This window comes from Ambystoma mexicanum, chromosome 1q (genome assembly GCF_040938575.1).
Source record: "Ambystoma mexicanum isolate Mex_15411 chromosome 1q, UKY_AmexF1_1, whole genome shotgun sequence".
Classification (NCBI taxonomy): Eukaryota; Metazoa; Chordata; class Amphibia; order Caudata; family Ambystomatidae; genus Ambystoma; species Ambystoma mexicanum.
In genome coordinates, this window is record NC_090922.1 from 424262791 (window position 1) to 424287935 (window position 25145).

Here is a 25145-nt window from a genome sequence, read left to right on the forward strand (position 1 = left end):
TAGCTTTAAATGCATTAAATCAATTATTGGCACGGTTCACATGACTGCTGTGAGCTACTTTCAAGGGGTCATCGTCTCCCCCTACTCCCCACGCACACAATTGTTATGCAGATACTGTGGGTTAGTGGAAGTGGAGGGCTGGTTTAAGAAGGTGAGAGAGAGTAGTCCTTCTTTAATGTTGTTGGCCGCCCCGGTTGTTTGTCTTAAAAATCTGGTCTCCCTATCTCACAGCCCATCGTTGTTTCCCTCATTCAGTCTTCTGATCTTACTGGCACCGTTCTACACTGCATGCGCCTTGTGTTCTGTCTACTGTGCAATGATATTCCATACCCAATGTTAACAAACCTATTTCATAGTTAATCTAATTGAGATTTTTGCAAAGTACTGTATCCTCATTGCCAGCTACTTCAAAGTACCTTGAGAGAAGCCCAACGAGCGAAATGCATAAATGGGCAGTCATTAGGATTGTGGTAATTGTGGTGGTGATATCTGTGCACTCAGCCTGCTGTACTAGTCCGATAATTCCTTGAATTCGTTTGGACATTTTTCCTGAAAAAACCTCACTGAGGACCTCAACTAATCCTCACCTTCTTTGGCAAAGTGGGGTGGTCTTATATAACTGATTGGATGAAAAATAATTGGAGATAGTGGTACAGAATACACCAAGGAGCTAATCAAACAGCTCTTAATTTGACAGTGGGGAGCTGTTTTGCGTAGACATACACTTAGGTTGCTGCCCCCCCCCCCCCCCGCCAAAATGTGTTCATTTGCACGGCTGAGTGCAAATGTGCAGTGCAAAAGGCAGCGCCCACTAGCATCAATAGCCAGTTAATGCCACTACAGCAGCGCCTGGCACGTGCCTTTACCCATGCATAAGCAAAAGCCCAAACTGTTGGCATTGCCAACGGTTGTTTGTTGGTGATAGAAAGTACCTTGCAGGTATAAGGTTAATGGAACTAAATACTTTTCAGGCTTGTGACCACTGTGCCTTTCCTGTACTTGTTACTATTTCAATCAATCAAATTGTATTCATGTCACACACTGCACAGATTGAATTGTGTCTAGCTACACGAATAAATAATAACTGTGACTATCAACAAAGTACGCGACAGCCCCTCCCCCCGCAAAACATTTACCATGTATAGATGAGTAAAGAAAATGAACTTCAAAATTATCCAATCAGACTGAGATTCCTCTCCAGAGTATTCATAGAAACAATGGGTTTGTGTAGGACCCATCCACAGATTTGAGAACATATTTGTGCAGGCCGTATAGCATGAAAGAGCAAAAACAAGCATTGGCAATGCCAACAGTATGCGCTTTTGTGTTGGCATGGGAAAGCCACTTGCCAAGCACAGTCGTAGTGATGTTCACTGGCCATTCATGGTAGCAATAGCGAAATGGAGGGAGTACCCGGCATCTAATAGCATTGCCTGGCTGTAGAGATATTGCGACACCTCCCGGTCTCACAAGATCTCGCCATAGGCGGAAACGCTGCCCCCGCGCTTCCCACGTGGGGAAGCCTGGAGCAAGGGCACGTGGCAGCATCAGCTCCTGCCTGCTCTTCCACAGGACAGGCCAGCTGGCCTTCTTAAGCAACAAGAGACTTTTATTCATGGCACCTAAGTTAAGGGCATGTTGCCCTTTTGGCATTACCTCAGTTAAGTTGCAGTTCGCAAGTTGCAGTTTGTAACAAATAAAGCAACGCTTTCCTAAGCCTCTAAGTCTCCTGCGCATCATTCCAGTGATTATACTACATAATTGGCGACGAGGATCACCACCGGATCAGCGCGGTGCCATGCAAGGGGCAACACCAGTACTACCTTTCCTCCAGACTCCAGGCAGGCCAGCCATTCCGTGGCCACAATGGCAACCTTTATTCACCACGTATGTGGAGGCCTTGGGTGGTGCAGGCTACTCGGCGGCGAGACGCAGGGCAATGCTATTAAATGCCCTGTGCGTCGAGGGACAGAGGGTGTTCGAGAGTCTCACCCCGGAGCCGGTAGCGGGTGACAATGACGACGTATTTAAGGAAGCCGTGAGAAGAATTGTCAAGCGGTTCGCCAGTAAGGAGAATACAGTTCTACACAGGATAAGATTTTACAGCCGCAAACAAGAGGCGTCAGAACCAGTAGACGACTACGTGACCAAGCTGCGTGAGTTGGCGGCGCTATGCAACTTCGGAAACAATGCTGAAAGTTTGATTTGCAACATGCTGGTGGTTCATACCAACAGCAGGAAGGTGCAAGATAAGTTCATACTGGAGAAAGAACTACAACTAGAGAAAGCGGTTGAAATAGCGAGAGCAGTGGAGGAGACAGCAGGCAGGAGGAAAGAATACGCAAGCGGGCACAGCCAACCCGAAGTACAAGCAGTAACCTTCCGCCCAAAGAAAGAGAGGCCAGTCCCCGACTCGAGAGAAGGGAAATGGGTCAGAAAAGAGCCGTTGAAATGCCACAGGTGCATCAGAACGAAACACTTAGCGTATGACAGAGTGCCCGGCAAGGGACAAGGAATGCTCGGTGTGCAAGAAGATAGGACATTTCTCCATAGTGTGCCGTTGGCGCAACAAATAAATCACCAGTGTCAATGCCGAACACAATACAGAGAGAGATTTGTCCTCGGATGAAGAAGGGAGACCTACCGTCATAATGGTGAACAGCACGCGAGCCAGAAGAGAGAAGCCTCACTGTGCCATCAAAATCAATGGATTGGAAACAAGAGTCATGGCCGACTCTGGCTCGGACCTAACCATAATACTGCTGCGCACGTACAAAGAGATGATGGGCACAGGTACAGTCCAAGTGCTCAGCACATGGTACAGGCCTACAGTGTTCGGTGGTGCGTCAGTAGGCCTGCTTGGCTACATCAGAGGCAAAGTGGAGTTCAAAGGGAGAGAGACCACCACCCAAGTCTACTTCAGCCAAGAAGGCCCGCAGTGCTAGGTTGGGATGACCAAGCAAAACTGAAAATCAAGCTGGACCCCAGCACAGAGGATCAAGTACTGTCGGTCAGTTACAGAAGAGCGCTGGTAGCGAAGGAAGATTACCCATAGCTATTTTCGGAAAAGCCTGGACACATCAAGAGCTTCATCCACAAAATACTACTTAAGGCCAACGCAGTTCCGGTCAAACACAGGGTAAGGTCGATACCGGCAACCGCAAGAGACACCCTCAGAAATCAACTTAACAACATGAAGAAAGACGGCACGATCGAAGAAATTGAAGCATCTGAGTGGTTGAGCCCAGTCGTGCTCATTAAGAAACAGAACTCACAAGAGCTGAGGGTATGCATCGATCTCCGCAGTCTAAACCTGTAAGTAATCACGGACAGTTACCCTTTGCCAAGTATCAATGAATTAATCCTCATGATGAAGGAGGCCAAAGTGTTCTCCAAATTAGACATGAGGAATGCGTACCATCAAATACAGCTACATAAAGAATCCAAACCACTAACTGCCTTCATCACTCCGTTTGGTACCTTTCAATTCACAAAGATGCCGTTTGGTCTATCATATGCAGCCTCAGCATTTCAGCGCATGATGGACGTCTTACTACGGAATGTCAAGAACGTGTCCTACTTCCAGGATGAAATCCTAGTATATGCTGCAAACGAACAGACACATGACACCACATTGAAAACAGTGCTCACCAAACTTCAAGAAGCAGGAGTAAGATTAAGCTACGAAAAATGCGTGTTCAAGGCACAAGAAGTTGAGTACTTTGGGTACAAGATATCAGAGCAAGGAATAAGCCCGAAGCAAAACTTACTACAAGCAATAATCAATGCTCCCGAACCCACCAACAAAGATGAGGTGAGGTCATTTCTCAGGTTGGCAGAGTACTATGCCAAATTCATCCCCAAATTCTCTGAAACCTCAGCACCACTCCGCAAACTTCTCAAAAAAGGGTCAGAATAGCAAGAAGCCCAGAAGAAAGCTGTAGAAAGCATCAAACGACACATAGTGGATGCGCCGTGCCTGCAACAGTTTAACCCAGACTGGAGTACAGTCATCACCACGGACGCCAGTGCCTATGGAGTAGGAGCCGTTCTTACCCAGAAACGGGGTGACACGGAACACGTGGTAGCGTTTGCTTCTAAAGCCTTATCTTCAGCCGAACAAAATTACTCCACCATCGAGAAGAAGATGCTGGCGTGTGCATGGGCCGTGGAACATTTCAGGACATACGTGTGGGGCACGAAGTTCAAGTTAGTTACCGATCATAAACCCCTCATCCATATGCTCAGCCCAGGCGGCACCAAAGTGTTGACGCCCAGATTAGCACGCATAGCTGCCAAGCTGCAAGAATACACTTTCGAGGTACAACACATTTCAGGGTGGAAGAACTCGCAGGCAGACTGCATGTCAAGATTACCAGAAGGAAAAGACAATGCCACCACCTTCTTGCAAGAAGAGTGTATCGTGGCATCCATCACTGATCTCAAGGCCCCAGACTACTTAGAACTGAGTGAGAGACATTGGAGGGAAGAGGACGGAAAAGACCCCTCCATGGTGAGGATCAGAGAATGGGTCAGGAAAGGATGGCCAGATGAAAGAGCAGTGCCAGAAGGATTGAGACCATATTGGAAAGTGGCAGATGAAATCTCCGAGATTGACGGCATAGTCATGAAGACCGACCAAGTAATTCCACCCACAGGCATGAGGAAAACCATCCTGTGCAGGGCCCATGCAGGCCATTTGGGGAATACCATGACAGGGCACAGAGTGAGGGAAGCCTACTGGTGGCCGTCTATGAATCAAGAGATCCGCACCATGATAGAGAGGTGCCATGAGTGTCTCAACAGTGACAAGCGCCTAAAAATCAGACAAGCGCCCATGATTCCCACAGAAACCCCCGAAGCGGTGTGGTCAAAAGTAGGCCTGGACTTTATAGGACCACTGGAGGCAATGGCACCTGAACATCGCTATGGCATAGTGCTGGTAGATTACTTATCAAAGTGGGTCGAAGCCGAGTTTGTCCCCAACATCACAACGACCACCGTAATAGAAGTTCTTCCCGCCATCTTCCAGAGGGAAGGGCTCCCCAGTGAGTTAGTGACAGACAATGGGGTACAGCTCATATCCAGAGACATGGAACTATTCCTGAAGAAGCACAACATCCATCAGAAGAAAGCGGCCATGTATCATCCTCAAGCCAATGGGCTCGTGGAGAGGGCCAACAGGTTTATCAAAGGAGCCATCCAATTAGCAACTGCATCGGGAATGGATCCCCTCAAGACGACCAAGGAGGCCATCGCGGCTCACAGACTGACTCCCAACGGGATCACCCACATTTCCCCTTTTCGCATGTTGAGAGGGAGAAGGGCAGCCTCCACACTAGTGCCACCATGGTTGGCCAGAGTAAGAGAAGACGAGGAAGTAGACATGTCAGAAGTGGTGTGGAGGATACAAAGCAGCAAAGCACGCATGAAAAGGTGGAGCGACAGAAGAACAAGAACAAGGCAAAGGTCAGATGTAACTGAAGGAGATTGGATCAAAATATGGTTGCCGGCCAAGGATCAAGTTACGGGTTCAAGGTTCAGCAGACCTGTAAGGGTGGTTCACAGAGGAACCAATTATGTCCGCACCGAAGACGGGTGCACATGGAACATGGAGAGGGTAGCCATGTTTGAAAAGAAGCAAGGGAGAGAAAAGACCCATGAAAGATCGTAAACCGAGGAGGTAATGGACGATGAGAGAGAGAGAGAACAAGAGCCAGGAACAGACATAAGAGAAGTCGAAGAAGAAGAAGTTGAAGCAAATGCACCCGTAGAAGAGCAAGCAGATGACCACAAGCAAGACACCCGCAGTGAGAGAGACGACCGGCCGAAAAGGGAACACAGAAGACCGGTGAGATACAATGACTATGCTTTGCAATAACTTGTGTTGCATTATCAGAGGGAGGTGTGTAGAGATATCGCGAGACCTCCCGGTCTCACGGGATCTCGCCATAGGCGGAAACGCCGCCCCCACGCTTTCTGCGTGGGGAAGCCTGGAGCAAGGGCACGGAGCAGCATCAGCTCCTGCCTGCTCTTCCACAGGACCGGCCAGCTGGCCTTCTTAAGCAACAAGAGACTTTTATTCACGGCTCCTAAGTTAAGGGCATGTTGCCCTTTTGGCATTACCTCAGTTAAGTTGCAGTTCGCAAGTTGCAGTTTGTAACAAATAAAGCAACGCTTTCCTAAGCCTCTAAGTCTCATGCGCATCATTCCAGTGATTATACTACACTGGCAAATGCCTAATTCTTCAACACAAGCCAACACTGTTGGCTTTGCTAATGTTTGGTTTTAACAGGACTTCGTGAAGGACACGCAGAGTGCTTATAAATAGAGTGGTTCAGGGGAGACCTGGTAAGGCATTTTTATTACACTAGTAGCGGGTTTACAAATCCAGTTAAGTCATTAACTCTTAGAAGACTGCTTTGAACAATCACTTGCAGGCACTCGAGTGCAAAGTTGGATGGTAAGGCTGGAATAACGGGAGCTCAAAGATTACCTATGAAGAGGTGTTTTGGGCGGGGACTGGCAAGAACTCGGTGAGAATGGCCATAGGGATTAGAATGGCCATGGGCAGTCAATGGATGGGTAAATAAACAAACAACACCTATAGGCTGTGTGTCCCTCATATGCCATTTCTCTATATCTGTACTCTAATGCAATAGTTTCAGCTTATAGGGGTCGCAAGCGGCACCTAAAAGCCCAAACTAAAAATAGGAATCTGTGGAAAAGGGGCAAACAATAATGAGAAGATCATTCCAAGAGGAACGAGAGGTAGACTTCTCTGAATGACAGTACATTTAAACCAGGTGTAGAATTACACCAGACTACAGCCATCTAGGTGCGCAGCCAATGCATAAAATAGGGAAGTCCAGATGCTAGGGGATGAATGACTGGAGACTTGATTCGTTTTGATTTCAGTAAGAAGCCAATATGGGCAAATCTTCGTGCCCTCTCATAATACTCTTAGGGATTGCGATGGACATTGAGGCACAGGGTTGCGTTTCACCAACAAGCAAGACTGACGTTATTGGCTTGGAGACAAAGATCATTTCCAAACTGAAAGCTCCTAGAGAGAGATGCCAACACATGAAACGCGTGTTCTCTTTCCTCTATGCGCAAAACACAGCCTGTAATGCTGCCTCTTGGCCACTTATTGACCAACAAGCACTATAATAGTGGATTCGACAACATTGGTTCTTGATTAAGTCATGTTTAACCAAGACTTCTCCATCTCATCTTTCCTGTACTTTTTGGCAACCACCTCTGAAAGCACAGAGGATTTAGCCCTACTGATTCGGCTTGGCATGTCAAACAACCACCGGCACTCGCACTAGGGATCTATGGCCATAGACCATGGCGCAGGACACCAGACCGGCGACACCTTGCCCCTTGCAAGGGTTTAGATCAGTCTTTGAGACTGCGAGTAGGGGCGTACCCATGTCAACGGCTCAATCTACAAGGAGGATTATTCAGAGTTGCAAGGACACCTAATCATTGGGGAACTTTGAGGACAAGTTTGGGCCCAGTCAAGTGAACCATTACCTTCCTAAAGCAGTACAAAGAGCTGTTTGACCCCTACGAAAAGGGACAAGCCAAAACTCCCCAGTATTGTTATTTAGAAAGCTTCCTACTCATTCAAAACCTTCGTCTAAAAATAAGAGGTGCTTAAAGGGAGTACAATCAGGGTCCTAGCCCCAATATCGAGAGAATCTAAAACATTTAAATCTGAGTCACCCTCTTTGCAAGATGGCCAGGGGTAAAAAGCATACATGTTTGTTAGTTCCTAATATAAATGTACTTTCAAACTAGAAAGTATAGCAAAGTACTTCTTTTGTATTCCCTAAACTTGCAACTCGATTCCGTTCCTGGACAGCCCTCCACTAAATGGTTCCCCCACATCTGCTGTCTCACAGATAGAGCCATCAAGCAAGATGGCTTCCCTCTAAATCAGAGAAATCCTGAAAATCAGAGACCCTCAGCAGAAGGTGAACAGGGACCACGGTTTAAGGGGCACTGGTTACAATGCCTGTCTTACTTCTTTTACGTGTCTGCTCTGCTGGTGAAACCAGTGCAATGTACATGGCCCTTCTCTTATTTCAACACCAGACAACTTTTTTGTCTATATTGTTTTCACGCTTCCTTTGACTGCAGATCAGTCCCCACTCATCTCCTCCAATGTGAAAAAAGTGCAAGTTACTAAAGTAGCTCAGTGGGATACTGTGCCTGCTACAGAGATCTCACGTTGCCTCATGCTTTCTTATTTTTATACGTTTTCAGATGTTGCGCCGTATAATAATAGCCTCTGTTTTTTAAATGCCAAATGAGAAATATTTGTGGTGTGCAGTATATAAATGGCAAATGGCCATCCTATATATACATATATAATTCTCTAAGAATGTCTGTGCGTCGCCCAATACGCATAGACATTCTTAGCCTGAGACCCAGCTTCCCCTCACAGCCCTTTCTCTTCTTAAATTTAGCAATGTTTCAAATCTGCTGCCTATGGAGTGACTGAAGCTGGTGCCATTTTATCCTCACATCTAAATCCTGGGGATGTTCTAACGAGTATATATGGTTCATGGTAACAAACACTTGCGCAAGCCCCTGATGGCACACAATGAGGTTGGCGGTGTGGGAAAAAAGTGGCAGCAATTCCATTACCGCTGCTTTTCTATAAATTTGGCAGAATTGCCAACTGGTAATTCCATCGATTTTTGGAGGAAAAGTGGAGGATTGACCTCCATCTTGAAATGACCACTCAGTAATTCCACCAGAGGTAATTCTGCCATAAATCCCATGAAACGGGGATTTACACCACCTACCACCATTTGTAATGCATGGTAAACACACAGGACCAAGTGGCAGTAACAGTAATTCCATTTGCCAGTATTCAGGTGGATTTACTGCCGGAATACCGCCAAACTCATAATTAGGCCCAATGTCCCTTAAGTCCACAATCACCATATAGTACCATATGACTGTATATGCTTGGAGCCCCTATATATCCCCATGTTCAGCTGCACAGCCGTAATCTGCATGTAAAGAGCATAACATTACTATTAACATTCAAAAGCCCACACATGCCAGTAATGCCAACAAACCACTGCCCACTTTTCTCACCTAACATTACGAGAGAGATGTAACTGTGGACGAAACAGCTTGCAGAAAAGATTACGCATCTTATTATGGAGGCCTAGTTTCTTTCAGGTAGTGTGATTTTGCATTTTTGTACAGTACTTGCAGTTTGTTCACATTTAAATGCAGGATTCCATATACCATGATGCAATATGAAGCGAGCCTAAGAGAAAGTGCGGCTGATTATTTCACACCTGTTATGGGACAACTTGATAGTGCTGTAAATTGCCATATCGATTATTCTACTTTTAAGACACAAAGACAATGCCCAGAAGATGTGCAATAAAGTCACCTGCTTTCATTCATTTTTTGGCACATGCTTGCAATGTGCTGCTATGAATACTGTGAAAGAGATGTAGAGTGGTACAAACATTGTGAACATGCACTTAATAAATTGATATCATGGCCTATTCTGCGTTCCAAAGTTTCAAAAATAGGAAGACTTTGGGATTCAATTTACTTTGCTAGGGGAACATTGAAACCGAACTAGGGCTTTGAAAATGCACATGTCTCAATGGCAGTGCAATTTGCCCAACATTAACACTTAATGGAAGCAGCAACTGGTTAGAGAATAAGGTTCCTCACACATTTTATTCATCGCTGATTGAAGAGTCTGTTGCACCTAGAAACACTTGAATACAGGTGCGTTATAAATGACTTATATCAGATCAGTTCTATTGTAAAGGGCACTGTTTAGCATAAAGAGGCAGTCTGAAAGACACAGTAATTATTCCCTGCACAATGAATGCTGCGGGAGTGGCTTGGAACATCTTTGGAGGCTCTGCTTTGCTCCACGGACAAGGGGCAAGCAATCATGTATCAACATTTTGTGCGGGCTGCAGCCCTCCCAAGACTATGGCTGGCTCTGCCCCTACCTAAAATACTCTTTGAGTATATGCAAAGCAGACAGAAACCCTCATTGGTGCTATGTCCCGACCCACCTTTTTCATAGGGGTATTTTGAAAGAGTACAATAGGCATGTACCAGACTGTCCATTTTGGAATGATAATCTTCTATAAAAATAAAAAATGTGTATGGTGATTTGAGGTTTTAGTAATATGAGTATCTAAGTAAAACAAGTGTAATTTTATTTTTACAATGACAATATATACTGAAATGTATGATTACAAATTAACATTGTAAGATTTTTAAAAAGCCAGTACACAACTATGGTACAATTAAATATTTTTCTTTTGAATTGCTTATTTGTTTGAGAATACACATAATTTTATTTTCTTTCTCAACATATTCTTCCTTCTTGAAAAGGGTCATTTACAGTCAGAAGAAAGTGCCCTGTTTCTTCTCTGAGCTGCAAAGTAATGTTTAATGTTATATGCTGAACACTGATTGGTTGGTAGTCCTGGCTTAAATGAACATTTGTTACAATATGCACAAACATTAAAGTCTAAAACAAAGAGGTGATGGCTGGAAGGTTTAGAATGAATCTTAACCACTGGCAATGCTCTGGGCAACCCTGCAGACCATCGTTCTTCGCCTGCCAAGCCATTACAGAAGGGGAAAGACCATATGCAAATCAGGCTTGGTCCCACCCCAAAAGGGGCAGTCCAGCCCGAACTGCTAGGTCACATCCCTTCTGCACGAGACCACAAGCATCCCCAAACATGTTTCGGCCTTGTTGGGCCTCATCAGTGAGGAGTAGCTTGGGTCTCTAGGCCCAGCAGGCACGGGACCCATGTCTGGGCATACCCGTCCCACTCGGGGTGACAAAGCAAAAACAAAGAGGTGATGGCTGGAAGGTTTAGAATGAATCTTAACCACTGGCAATGCTCTGGGCAACCCTCCAGACCATCGCTCTTCGCCTGCCAAGCCATTACAGAAGGGGAAAGACCATATGCAAATCAGGCTTGGTCCCACCCCAAAAGGGGCAGTCCAGCCCAAACTGCTAGGTCACATCCCTTCTGCACGAGACCACAAGCATCCCCAAACATGTTTCGGCCTTGTTGGGCCTCATCAGTGAGTTGTAGCTTGGGTCTATAGGCCCAGCAGGCACGGGACCCACGACTGGGCATACCCGTCCCACTCGGGGTGACAAAGCAAGAACAAAGAGGTGATGGCTGGAAGGTTTAGAATGAATCTTAACCACTGGCAATGCTCTGGGCAACCCTGCAGACCATCGTTCTTCGCCTGCCAAGCCATTACAGAAGGGGAAAGACCATATGCAAATCAGGCTTGGTCCCACCCGAAAAGGGGCAGTCCAGCCCAAACTGCCAGGTCACATCCCTTCTGCACAAGACCACAAGAATCCCCAAACATGTTTCGGCCTTGTTGGGCCTCATCAGTGAGGAGTAGCTTGGGTCTCTGGGCCCAGCAGGCACGGGACCCACGACTGGGCATACCCGTCCCACTCGGGGTGACAAAGCAAAAACAAAGGGTGATGGCTGGAAGGTTTAGAATGAATCTTAACCACTGGCAATGCTCTAGGCAACCCTCCAGACCATTGTTCTTCGCCTGCCAAGCCATTACAAAAGGGGAAAGATCATATGCAAATCAGGCTTGGTCCCACCCCAAAAGGGGCAGTCCAGCCCGAACTGCTAGGTCACATCCCTTCTGCACGAGACCACAAGCATCCCCAAACATGTTTTGGCCTTGTTGGGCCTCATCAGTGAGGAGTAGCTTGGGTCTCTAGGCCCAGCAGGCACGGGACCCACGTCTGGGCATACCCGTCTCACTCGGGGTGACAAAGTAAAAACAAAGAGGTGATGGCTGGAAGGTTTAGAATGAATCTTAACCACTGGCAATGCTCTGGGCAACCCTCCAGACCATCGTTCTTCGCCTGCCAAGCCATTACAGAAGGGGAAAGACCATATGGAAATCAGGCTTGGTCCCACCCCAAAAGGGGCAGTCCAGCCCGAACTGCTAGGTCACATCCCTTCTGCACGAGACCATAAGCATCCCCAAACATGTTTCGGCCTTGTTGGGCCTCATCAGTGAGGAGTAGCTTGGGTCTCTAGGCCCAGCAGGCACGGGACCCACGTCTGGGCATACCCGTCCCACTCGGGGTGACAAAGCAAAAACAAAGAGGTGATGGCTGGAAGGTTTAGAATGAATCTTAACCACTGGCAATGCTCTGGGCAACCCTGCAGACCATCGTTCTTCGCCTGCCAAGCCATTACAGAAGGGGAAAGACCATATGCAAATCAGGCTTGGTCCCACCCGAAAAGGGGCAGTCCACCCCGAACTGCCAGGTCACATCCCTTCTGCACGAGACCACAAGAATCCCCAAACATGTTTCGGCCTTGTTGGGCCTTATCAGTGAGGAGTAGCTTGGGTCTCTAGGCCCAGCAGCCACGGGACCCACGTCTGGGCATACCCGTCCCACTCGGGGTGACAAAGCAAAAACAAAGAGGTAATGGCTGGAAGGTTTAGAATGAATCTTAACCACTGGCAATGCTCTGGGCAACCCTGCAGACCATCGTTCTTCGCCTGCCAAGCCATTACAGAAGGGGAAAGACCATATGCAAGTCAGGCTTGGTCCCAACCGAAAAGGGGCAGTCCAGTCCGAACTGCTAGGTCACATTCCTTCTGCACGAGACCACAGGAATCCCCAAACATGTTTCGGCCTTGTTGGGCCTCATCAGTGAGGAGTAGCTTCGGTCTCTAGGCCCAGCAGGCACGGGACCCATGTCTGGGCATACCCGTCCCACTCGGGGTGACAAAGCAAAAAACAAAGGGGTGACGGCTGGAAAGTTTAGAATGAATCTTAACCACTGGCAATGCTCTAGGCAACCCTCCAGACCATCGTTCTTCGCCTGCCAAGCCATTACAGAAGGAGAAAGACCATATGCAAATCAGGCTTGGTCCCACCCCAAAAGGGGCAGTCCAGCCCGAACTGCTAGGTCACATCCCTTCTGCACGAGACTACAAGCATCCCCAAACATGTTTCGGCCTTGTTGGGCCTCATCAGTGAGGAGTAGCTTGGGTCTCTAGGCCCAGCAGGCACGGGACCCACGTCTGGGCATACCCGTCCCACTCGGGGTGACAAAGCAAAAACAAAGAGGTGATGGCTGGAAGGTTTAGAATGAATCTTAACCACTGGCAATGCTCTGGGCAACCCTCCAGACCATCGTTCTTCGCCTGCCAAGCCATTACAGAAGGGGAATGACCATATGCAAATAAGGCTTGGTCCCACCCCAAAAGGGGTAGTCCAGCCCGAACTGCTAGGTCACATCCCTTCTGCACGAGACCATAAGCATCCCCAAACATGTTTCGGCCTTGTTGGGCTTCATCAGTGAGGAGTAGCTTGGGTGTCTAGGCCCAGCAGGCACGGGACCCACGTCTGGGCATATCCGTCCCACTCGGGGTGACAAAGCAAAAACAAAGAGGTGATGGCTGGAAGGTTTAGAATGAATCTTAACCACTGGCAATGCTCTGGGCAACCCTGCAGACCATCGTTCTTCGCCTGCCAAGCCATTACAGAAGGGGAAAGACCATATGCAAGTCAGGCTTGGTCACAACCGAAAAGGGGCAGTCCAGTCTGAACTGCTAGGTCACATTCCTTCTGCACGAGACCACAAGAATCCCCAAACATGTTTCGGCCTTGTTGGGCCTCATCAGTGAGGAGTAGCTTGGGTCTCTAGGCCCAGCAGGCACGGGACCCACGTCTGGGCCTACCCGTCCCACTCGGGGTGACAAAGCAAAAACAAAGGGGTGATGGCTGGAAGGTTTAGAATGAATCTTAACCACTGGCAATGCTCTAGGCAACCCTCCAGACCATCGTTCTTCACCTGCCAAGCCATTACAGAAGGGGAAAGACCATATGCAAATCAGGCTTGGTCCCACCCCAAAAGGGGCAGTCCAGCCCGAACTGCTAGGTCACATCCCTTCTGCACGAGACCACAAGCATCCCCAAACATGTTTCGGCCTTTTTGGGCCTCATCAGTGAGGAGTAGCTTGGGTCTGTAGGCCCAGCAGGCACGGGACCCACGTCTGGGCATACCCGTCCCACTCGGGGTGACAAAGCAAAAACAAAGAGGTGATGGCTGGAAGGTTTAGAATGAATCTTAACCACTGGCAATGCTCTGGGCAACCCTCCAGACCATCGTTCTTCGCCTGCCAAGCCATTACAGAAGGGGAAAGACAATATGCAAATCAGGCTTGGTCCCACCCGAAAAGGGGCAGTCCAGGCCGAACTGCCAGGTCACATCCCTTCTGCACGAGACCACAAGAATCCCCAAACATGTTTCGGCCTTGTTGGGCCTCATCAGTGAGGAGTAGCTTGGGTCTCTAGGCCCAGCAGCCACGGGACCCACGTCTGGGCATACCCGTCCCACTCGGGGTGACAAAGCAAAAACAAAGAGGTGATGGCTGGAAGGTTTAGAATGAAGCTTAACCACTGGCAATGCTCTGGGCAACCCTCCAGACCATCTTTCTTTGCCTACCAAGCCATTACAGAAGGCAAAAGACCATATGCATGTCAGGCTTGGTCCCACCCCAAAAGGGGCAGTCCAGCCCGAACTGCTAGTTTCCGTGCAGAGGGGACCTGGCCTAGCAGTTCGGGCTGGGCTCCTACCATTGGTGGCAGTACCTGACTGATTTGCATATGGCTGGACCCCTTTTGCAATGGCGCAGACGGGCTAAAAAACGGTGGTGTGGAAGGTTGCCCAGAGCAATGCCAGTGGTTCAGATTCATTCCAAACCTTACACCCATCACTTTTGTGCTTACCGTTTGTCTCACTATGTGAGAGAGGGTATGCCCAGACGTGGGTCCCTTGTTCGCTGCGCCATAGGGAACCAAGCTGCGCCTCACTGAGGAGGCCCAACAAGGCTGAAACATGCCTGGGGTTGCTTGTGTTTTTGTGAAGAGGGGACCTGGCCTAGCAGTTCGGGCTGCGCTGCTACCATTGGTGGCAGCACCTGACTGATTTGCATATGGCTGGGCCCCTTTTGCAATGGCGCAGACGGGCTAAAAAACGGTGGTGTGGAAGGTTGCCCAGAGCAATGCCAGTGGTTCAGATTCATTCCAAACTTTCCACCCATCACTTTTGTGCTTACCCTCTCAAAGTCTATCAGAACTCTTTGCAGAGCCTGTATGCATTCCCTGCACCTCCCTCCATATGGACAACACACCCTCAGTGTGATTTCGACATTACTGCAGGACACTCGCCATGATAACTAATGTCTTCGAACACCAGTCCAGGAGGTCTCTTTGGCTCTCTGTTGCTCTGTTGCTGCTATGTTGCTGCGGCTCTCATTTTATTTTTAACTATAAAGAAACACAGTACCCACTTACCTCCTAGACAGAGAAATAGAGGTAGACCGAGAGACAAAGAGAGTGCAGAGTAAGAAATAGAAAGAGATTTCTAGATCCTCCTGCGCATTGGTTTACTTCACAGCCCCTCATTCACCCCCCGCCATGACTGCAAAGATCAGAGTGAAGGGAGTGCGGGCACATGTATACTTCCCCCTACACCAGGAAGGCAGAGCTTAGAAATCCTGCAATGTGTTGGGAGCTGCAGAAACAAATCGCTAGGGAAACCCCTGAAACTCGGTTCCCTGATAATCCTACACAGTGGAATATTGTCTCTATACATAAAGCAGAAAATCTGTTAGTTCCTTCCTTATACAATTTCACACCATTCCACCAATCTGCACCAAATTGTGCATTGTCACCCGTTAGGAGCCTCCAGACATAACTGGCTACAGAACATTTGGACACCCTTCCCTTTTTCCCAGATATCAGTACCTACACACATGAGACGGTTGCCTGAAATCGTCAAAAAATCAATGTGGTCGGAGAAGGACCGGACAAAGCTCATTTGAAGCGTCTTGACATGAGGAGCAAAACTCAATGGTCCCGCCTCGAAAACCACATTTCAAGGCCCTGGGACGCACCGTTACCAAGATATTTGCACTGCACTGCACCGTTCCTGGCTGAGGCGACAGGTGGAGAGAGCGCACAGAAGATCCCAGTATGCTGCAGCACGCCAGCTCTCGCCTCCCCTCCACGTCTGCTCCGGGGTCTGGCAGCCAACCACACGCACCCATTCTCAGTGCACTTTACTTCAAAGTGGAAAGCACATCAAGCAATAAGCGACTCGGAACAGAGACCTACTGGATCATTGTTTTTCAACAATTGATGAGTGTTATCATGTCTGTCAGGTTCTCATACCTCAATCGCACACCATTTAACAACAGTGCCCCCTCCAGGGGAAAATAGCACCCTGCAGACTTCACAGCTAACCAATGAAACTGCCTACTTGGAGTGGCATCCCAGACAGTGAGGAGAAAGGGAGAGGTTATCCCTTGGAAGCCAGGAACATGCAGCCCCAAAGGAAAAAGGATTAATTCAACACTGATAACCCTTAACCCCAGTTCAAAAGAGCAGCCAGACAAAAAAACGCAGTAAGGCTAAAAATAGGTAAAAAGGGGAAATGTACATTCTGTGAAATATTTCTCATTATCTGAGATGTCAAAGGAAGGTTGACATTTCGAATATCCATTCGATAAAGAAAACTGCTAAATATTCATATAAAATGGGCATGACGCAGAGCATAACAGGTTCGATCCCCGGGTCCGCGCTTAAAAACCTCTGGGTATTAAGCGTGTTATAAATAACACATTACAATTACAATCCAACTTAATCGATTCCAGATTTGGGATAGCGTGGGGAGGTAGAATTATCATAATCAGGTCATTTTACTAGAGTATGTTGCACAGAGGAGCCCACTTACATTTGCACGTCTGTGCAGAAGGTCATCTGTAAACATCTCGGACATGTAATGGAAAAGTCTAAAAACAGGGAAAATCACTTTTACACCTTTGTTTTCCACCACATATTCCAAAAAAGTGAAAAAGGCCTCCTCAAGGAATGGTTGCTGGAGGGATTGACAGTGGATTCCACAGGCCAGGATGGCACTCAAGCTGACTTTCATGCATTTTTAGGTCAGGCGGCGCAGATAAAACGAGGCGGAAATGTAAGTCACATTCATTGAACCAGCTCTTTCTGACCCTAAAAACAATATCCCCCCGATTGGAAATAAGTTAAATTGTATTTGTCACCTGTCTTTGGCACCTGTTCGCCTCTCCGCGGGACTGGAAAATGAGCCATGTTGTGAATACGCATGATGAAGGCATTCGTGTTTTCCCTGTTTTTATGGTAAATTTGAATCTCCGGCCGTTGCGTTTTTTCTTTATTGACCAGGGCACTCTACTGTACCATTGGCGGGACATGCCAGGCATAAGGAATTACATTGACCATTTCTCTTCCATTTACTGCGCAGCGGCTGTACATGGGTGTCGATGTTTCAGTGGTCTGCTGCTCCCATGGAGATTGGCGCAGGTGTTGGTCTTGTCACTTTCATTGGTCGCTTTGTGTATTTGTCTTGCACGGGCAATTACCCCAAGGCATCGATTTCAAGTGAAATTCGAATGTGGGTACCCACAGACGTATATCTCTTTTTTGATTACTAGATGCTATTTTCGAAGTGTGTGGTACTTTTCAAGTTTGCTTTAATATACCACGCATGTTTTCGTTTCTCCAAACTAATGGGTTCTACTTTAAGAATCATTGCACCTTAGTTTTTGAACACAATACGTGCAACCTCGCTGTGTCAGTAAATTGGGCCTTCGAGCATGCCATTCCCAAAACAGCTAGATTCCATGAGGACTGTTATACGTCTTTGATGACCTCGGGTGTATTGCTCTGGAAATAAGGTACCAGGCCTTCCAGATATACTCTCCCTGCATCCAATGGCGTTTATAGTCAGGATTCTCTTCTGTTCTATGGACAAATGTTCGGCTTGCTCTTTGCTATGTTATGTTATGTCATGCTGATGCCCATTTCACTCTCTACCATCTGATGAAGAATTTTATGGGACTTCGAAAGAGCTACTATATTGTACCATTTAATAAAAAGATTTTCACATGGTCTCAAAAATATATAAAACTTGTATTTGTATTGTATCTCAGGAAGATAGCTCAGCCGCAACGTGCTCGCCTTGGAAACAAGACGACACGGAGCACCACAGGTTCGAATCCTGGGTCTGCGCTTAGAAACCTCTGGGAATTAAGCGCGTTATAAATAACCTATCATATAATATCATATTTTATGGGAAGTTATAAACTTTTAAAATATTCATGAATGTGGTCAATAAGATTCAATGCAAGCAAGGGCAAGGCATGCATTTATTGCGCTCAGTTTTCACAGAGGTGAGGCATCGGGAGGTTGACCAATCCAAATATTGAGATCATTGTTTCCAAGGAATGCAAGGAAACAGTGGCAGTCCGAGGATTTTTCTTTCATAGAAGGAGAGGCCTAGCATGGAGGGAAAAAGAGGCCTTTTTACTGCTGCATACAGTTTATGTAAGGTTTAATCTGGAACATTGTATCAGCGATGGGCTCCACCCCCGACCATCCTTCCTTGGAGTGAGCCACCTGCGGTTCCAACTCTAGGGAACAAGAATCAAAAATATGTTCCAGCATAACCAAACTGATCAAGCCCAAAGACAGAGTTACATTGTGGACATCAACCTACCCATAAAACCTTTTGAGGGGATCACGCACAATGTAAAGCCATGTTGCATGGTCCTTATCTGTGATCGCTAAATGTTTCAGGTACTCGACAGGAGTCTTCCTAGACTTTAGTATAGGAGCTTTCTTCAGCTCAACGTGGCCTTTTCTATTAGCAGCACTCAGTTCCATCAAGGCACTACAACCACTCTTGGAAAGTCAGCTAATATGCCATGCAACTTTATCTTCAGTGCTCGCACTCCAGATCTCGCAGGCAAATTCAAGTGCAGCGAACTAATCAATAATGTTATTTTTCACATCAGGAACATGCAGGAGTCCCTTAGGAAGCCTTGGATGGGTAGAAGATCAAGACCCATAACTAGCACCTATATTAGAGCACCCATCACGCATACTTCTAGCAGCCACTGCTTCAGGTTTCTTCAATTCTAGCTTGTAAAATGTGTCCTTATTCTCCAATTTGTGAGCCTTAGCGGTTGCAAAGTATTCGCTCTCCTCATCCTTCCCAACCCTGGCACCATCTATTTAAGTGAACTTGAGTATGATCTTAAGCTCTTGGATTTTAAGCTTCTCGCTCTCTCTTCACGCTCTACAGGTTCTCAATGTAAGAGGTGGAGACAGAAATAGTAGGGCCAGGAATAGGCGGAGAAGGGAGACCTACAAGGACTCTTGTTTGCGGGCCTGGCACCAGTATCACTATCAACCCCACCAGTGAGAGAAACACTAATTGCTTCTACCCTCTCCTGGATCTTTACCCCACTCACTCCTATTCACATGCTCCAGGAAGCTTCTTGCTACAAGAGCATGGTGTATCTTTGGCACAAGCTCCCCCTAGCCCCGCAATTCACTTCCACACTTACCTTGGTACTATCTCCTACTGTGAAACACATGCACTGATGCCTGCGGTGGCACCAATGGCAGATGGGTGAAGTCCGATGCTGCTATTACATTGGGGAAGTGAGCAGTAGCTTACGATCTGGCCTTTGTGACATGCACTGCAGCAGGGCTGCAGGGTAGAGAGATGTGACGGTATGCATGTCCAGTAGTGCATTCAGCACTTGTCCCATCGCTTTGGAAAATGTTGGCTGCGGCATCCTACTCAGCATGCTGACGGTGTGTAGGTGCAGGACAGGTACCAGCTTCAGCAGCGGTGGTATGGCTGTTCGTATATATTGATCCCGCTCTCAAAGTCAGGCTGGAAGAGTGTGAAGAGGTCTGCTATTGTCTGCAGATTTAGGTGATAAAGTTTAACCAATTTCGCATCTGTCAGTACCCAGGGAGATGGTCTGACTCAGGGAATGAGGACCCTCCTTTCCACACGTCTCCTCTGCCTTGGTGCTGGAGGTTTTCTTTGCTGCTGCTGCTGTGCTATCTTCTGTAGGTCAGTGTAGAGTAGGAGTACATGTATGTCAAAGTTAGCAACTGCCAGGTGCTGCATAGTGCCTTGAAGTGTGTTTGGGAAAGGCGTGTCTCTTACATACACTATTAGATTGGGTGCAACTGCGCGTTAATTTTCTTCACCTGGATGCATTTTCCTCCACCTAGTTGGTGGAGGTAACTGCACCCATTTTCTGGCAAAATTACAGCAGGATGTTGGTGGTATTCTGGATGTATTCCGCCTTGTAATATGGTACAGATACCAGAGTCATTTCGGATACTAACTCCTAGAGCGGTAGTTCCGTCCTGCAGAGTTAAACCCAGAGGAATTGCCAGCAGTTTCTGTACACTGTAATTCGGCAGAGTGGCTAACATGGCGGTAATTATGTTGACACCACTTTTCACCACTACTGCCCAACTCGTAATGATCCCAGAATGGGACCAGAAGACACCACTTTAAGTGTGGATTATGTATCAATGAACAGACAATGTGAAACATATTCTTAGTTTGGATCATTTGGATTCTGATTAAAAACATAATAACACAATCATTTGGGTTATATTTCTATAATAATGTGTTTAAACATGGAAAATGAAATTGGTAAAAAAAGGATTTATGCATTAAACATGTTGTACCTCTGAATACTGAACCAAAAGTACATGTGTTTTGAGTCGTATGGAGCCTGTTCTAATTCACTGTGTCTTTGGTGTTTTCTTCCAGACAGCACAGACCGTAATGCTTGTGGTCGCTGTGTTCCTGATTTCCTGGATGCCCCACCACATCATTTCCTTGTGGGTCGTGTTCAGAGACTTCCCCCTGAACGATGCTTCCTTTATTTTTCGCATCATCTCCCATTGCCTGGCCTATGGCAACTCCTGCATCAACCCCATCATCTACGCTTTCCTGTCAGAGAACTTTCGCAAGGCATGCCATCAGGTATTCACCTGCAAGTTCCTCCTGCGGCCGCCCCCGGAGGAGAAAGTGGTAAGGATACGAATGGAAAACTTCTCAACAACACATTCAACAACGAACGTGTGAACGTCGTGTCAGGTGATGTGGAATCTGACTGGATAGGCAATGCTCAATTGCCCTCTTCTGAGGAATGAAGGAGGAATGTTCAACCGGGCCTCCGCCTGGACAAATGCACACCGCTGATTGGTCCATGTTGAGGATGTTGGCAGTTGCACTTAGTGCATGCAACCTTCTAATCTTGGCTTGCGGAGTACAACCCAATCCATTCCATGCACTCTGGAAACTTTGGCAGCATTGAGCAACTTCAAAACCCTTGGTACAGGACATTGAAAATGAAGACATCAAAGTTTCATGGAAAAGTAGACTATGGAGGTCTTTAGAGTTTTCCCTTTGGTGAAGGGCGTCTTCTAAAAGAGCAAACATTGAGTTATCTTGTGCAAGGAAGCCCACAGTTACACCATTTCTAGAACAACACAACTACATTAAAGACACCTCAAGCCAAGAAAGCCTAGAAATAGCCACGTGAAGTCACTAAAGCACACAAATTATGGAATGAGAATGCAGAGGACTCAGAATATGCTAACGATATGCCGCCTACCAATTGGAATGACTTTAGGTTTTCAAATTTGTGCTCCTTCTGCAGATGCTTTTTGAAGGCAAAATGGCAAGTGTGAGTATGGAGAACTCTTCATTCAATGGCACCAGGAACTGTCTGAAAATTCAAAGGTCCTCTGCTGGAGGAAAGACAGTTATTTCAATTGGCCATTGAGGGAGAATTGACCGACCAGGGCTCTGCCTGGAGATGCTGGACAGAAGGAGGAGTACTGGAATTAGGTCAATTTTTTCATAGAACAACCATCCTCTTAAAATGGAGGCGCAAGATTGTATGGTCTTCAAATCTGCTATACGTTGATCCGTTGCTGTACACAAGCTTTATTCACTGTGATGTATTTTCAGTCGCTGCTATTTCAAGTTGTCACATTAGCATTTTCTTTGGAGCAGTGACTCACGTTATCCGTAATGACTGATCTTGGCATTCCCGTCGTTGGGGGAAGGATTTCTTTCCTGTGGGGCATGTCGGGCTGAGAATCACAGATGACAGATGGGTGAACCAGACATTAATAGTTTACCCTGAGTTAATGAGCTTAGAGATTAATTCCTGGAGAAAGCGGAGTGGTTTACCAAGGCAATTTGCGAACTGCTTGAATCCAGAAAGGCGTTATTGTTTTTTCGTGGTTACTCTGCTGAAAGTAAACTTTTTGTGTGGTTCTGAGCAAAAATTATGTTTGTAGAATGAAAATGAAATCTTTGTCTCTCCTGGAGTCAATACGTTGATCTAGATGTAAGCGATTATTGCCCATATGTGTCTGTTTAGATTTTGTAGGATTTTAGATCCTGAATGTAGCTGAGGCGAAAGCGTTCAATATTAGCCCCTACACTGTAAACAAGTGGGTAAATGTAGATATGCCTGTTACATACCTAGGACTTGGGATGTCACACTGTGTAACACAAGCTTATTCACTTCAGTGGTAGGCACAGAAATATTGCAAAGTCAGATGCAAATGTCCTCCCTCCACAAACCTATCTGTTGTAAAGTAGTTTGCATTAAATTGTGAGGAGCAGTCTACCCAAGGCCCGGTGGGCTTCGTCTTGCCACGACTTTTCTTTTGGAAAGGTGTCCTGCTCTGCCAACGTCAAACAGTTGCTGCAGCAAAAATGTCCTGGGACTTGCCGGCTTTGCCAATATACATTCAAAGATGTGGAAAGACCCAGTGGGGCCTGTACTACCTATCTATCTAAGTGGAGTGTCAGCTATCCATCCTAAAGTGCATGTTTCCAAGAAGGTCAATGAGAAGATTGGTTGCTGTAGTATTGTATTGGAGATTCAATGTTTACTGTTAATTTTATAATATTTGTCAGGCGGTGTATAAGAAAATCCCCTTTGTTTTTTATCCACGGCCACACATTCCTGTCTGAAGTCTAGGCACAGTGTGCACTGACAAATATACTGACCTACATTTATTGTGACCAATTCACATTATTATCCCCAAAATATCTGAATAAAATATGTGTTCTAATAATGTTCCCTCACCTCAGCTTCATACATGATACAGTTTTATTTAAAGGCGACAATCACCCGTCCATAATTAAGACGAAATCATTTTGCAATGACGTTTTCAAAATTCTATTGCTAATAACTTTTGACTCGCTGCAACGATTTAGTTCAGATTTACCAGAAGAATTGTCTGTCATGGGCCCGTCAAATTTTGGGCAAAATTCGACCTACAGTAAAAAAAAAAAAATGATTAAGAATAGAGAAAAACTGATTTTGGCCTATTCTCGTTCAGTTTCCTTTAGAGAAAAAGCTGCATCATTTGAACATGTTCACAATGAAAACCATTGGATGGTTTTGCGCCAAATAAGAAATAAGGTGGACACACAAAGCCTTTGCAGATATACCTTTTTTTGGTTTGGGGTAAATCTGTCCAGTAGTTTTTAAAGAATTTGACGGAGATGGGGCTGCCCCAGTCCAAAAAAGGTTTATATATCTTCCATGGTGCATTGTAGCACTAAGACTTTTCAGAAATGAAAATACGACATTCTTTTCCATCAACGTGAGCCTTTCCCACAGTAATCCAGAGCAAATACGAAAAAGATAAGTGTTCAAAATGATATTGGGAGCAGGGAAAAGGGGTGCTTTCACATTAGGGTATGGATCGGGAGGTATGGTTAGTTGGGCACGTTGCAGAGGGCTAGCGAGCCTGTTTTGAGTCCGATCATTTTCGTATCACCGCAGGAATGCCACAGGGTTGCCAGAGAATTCCCACACGAAAATCGCAAGATGCAATTAGGAAAAAAAGTGTTATGGGAAAGAGCAGCTGAAAGAGGATTAAAGAGGGTGTCAGAAGGGATTTACGCAGTGGGGAAAAGGTTTTGGGATCGCCCATACTGTAGGGACGAAAATATTGTATCCTTTTAAATTTGAAACAACACTATATATGCAGGTAAACTAAGAGTACGACTTTTTTTTTAAAGCATGCCCAGAGAACCAAATCTCTCTTAGGGTATGTTAATTTTGAAATATTTGGTGATTGGCAATTTCTACAATTCAGAAAAAATTAGGTTAAATGAGCAGCTCAGGATCAGATACTTTGGGTAAGAGGAGAAGCTGGGGATTATGCATTTGACAAACCACATTGTTTCCCGGTACTTATGTTAGAGGTGAAATTATTTGTGAATCATTGGCTTTCATGAACTAAAAAAATACCTTATTTTAAAGACCTGACTTAGAAGGTACCCAAATCACATAATAACCCAACATGGCAACCATTACAAAAACGTTATATAAACATGTTATGCAAAAGAATAATGATTCTAGCTTAATGTTCTGTATCATCAATGGAAGTATACAATGACTATAACTAGAATACTAATCAATGTGAGCCTTTACAATCTGATGTGAGTTTTACTGCTGTCTTTTAAATATTTAAATAGACCCAACGCACAGACTTGTGGATTGTTCTTCGTGATGTGCAGAAAAACATTTGGAACTGTGTAAAAAAAGCTATGTTTTGTGTCAAATAACCAGATCTGAAAACAAGCTCTCCGGAAGCCTGTGCCATTTGTTTGGCTCTTCTCCTCGAAGGCCCATTTCACTCAAGCGGTCTACATCAAATGAAAAATCTGGCAATGTGCGACATGATACCACCAGAACGTGAGAAATCAAACCTTTTCACAGAAGACAGCACAGTGCTAGACAGTGAGATATGATGATGTGTTCAGGACCACTTTATCATCTGGTAGCAAAGTGGGCATATGAACCTCAACACTTTGGTTTCACAGTCTCGAATTTGGCTGTTTAATAAGCTATACTGACTTACAATGTAGGCTCTTCTCAGGGGGTGGCTGCCTAGATTTTACAACCCTCATTTTGAAAAATCAAGATCTAGACCTGCACATCCTGATGCTATGTCAGTTTTTGACATGTTCGGTTGTTTTGTTGCACATACTATTACCAAAATATGTATACATTTATATACAGAGAGATAAAACGGAGGCCTGATTACAAGCTTGGGTGTAGAAGTAAATACTACTGTAATAACCAGTACTGGATGCACCCCCACATTATGAGCCATATATCACATGTTGACGTAGTGGAAGAGCATCCAAAGT

The 25145-nt window shown here is 46.0% G+C and overlaps 1 protein-coding gene across 1 annotated transcript in view; it reads left to right on the plus strand.

Moving 5' to 3' along the window:
* Window positions 1-24473, plus strand: part of LOC138528235 (galanin receptor type 1-like) — a 1147458-nt gene extending 1122985 nt beyond the window's left edge. Inside the window, exon 3 of the mRNA XM_069639692.1 lies at window positions 20721-24473. Coding sequence (XP_069495793.1) covers window positions 20721-21038 — 318 coding nt within the window. The 3' untranslated portion in view covers window positions 21039-24473. The remainder of the gene's footprint in view (window positions 1-20720) is intronic.
* The last annotated feature ends 672 nt before the right edge of the window (window positions 24474-25145 follow it).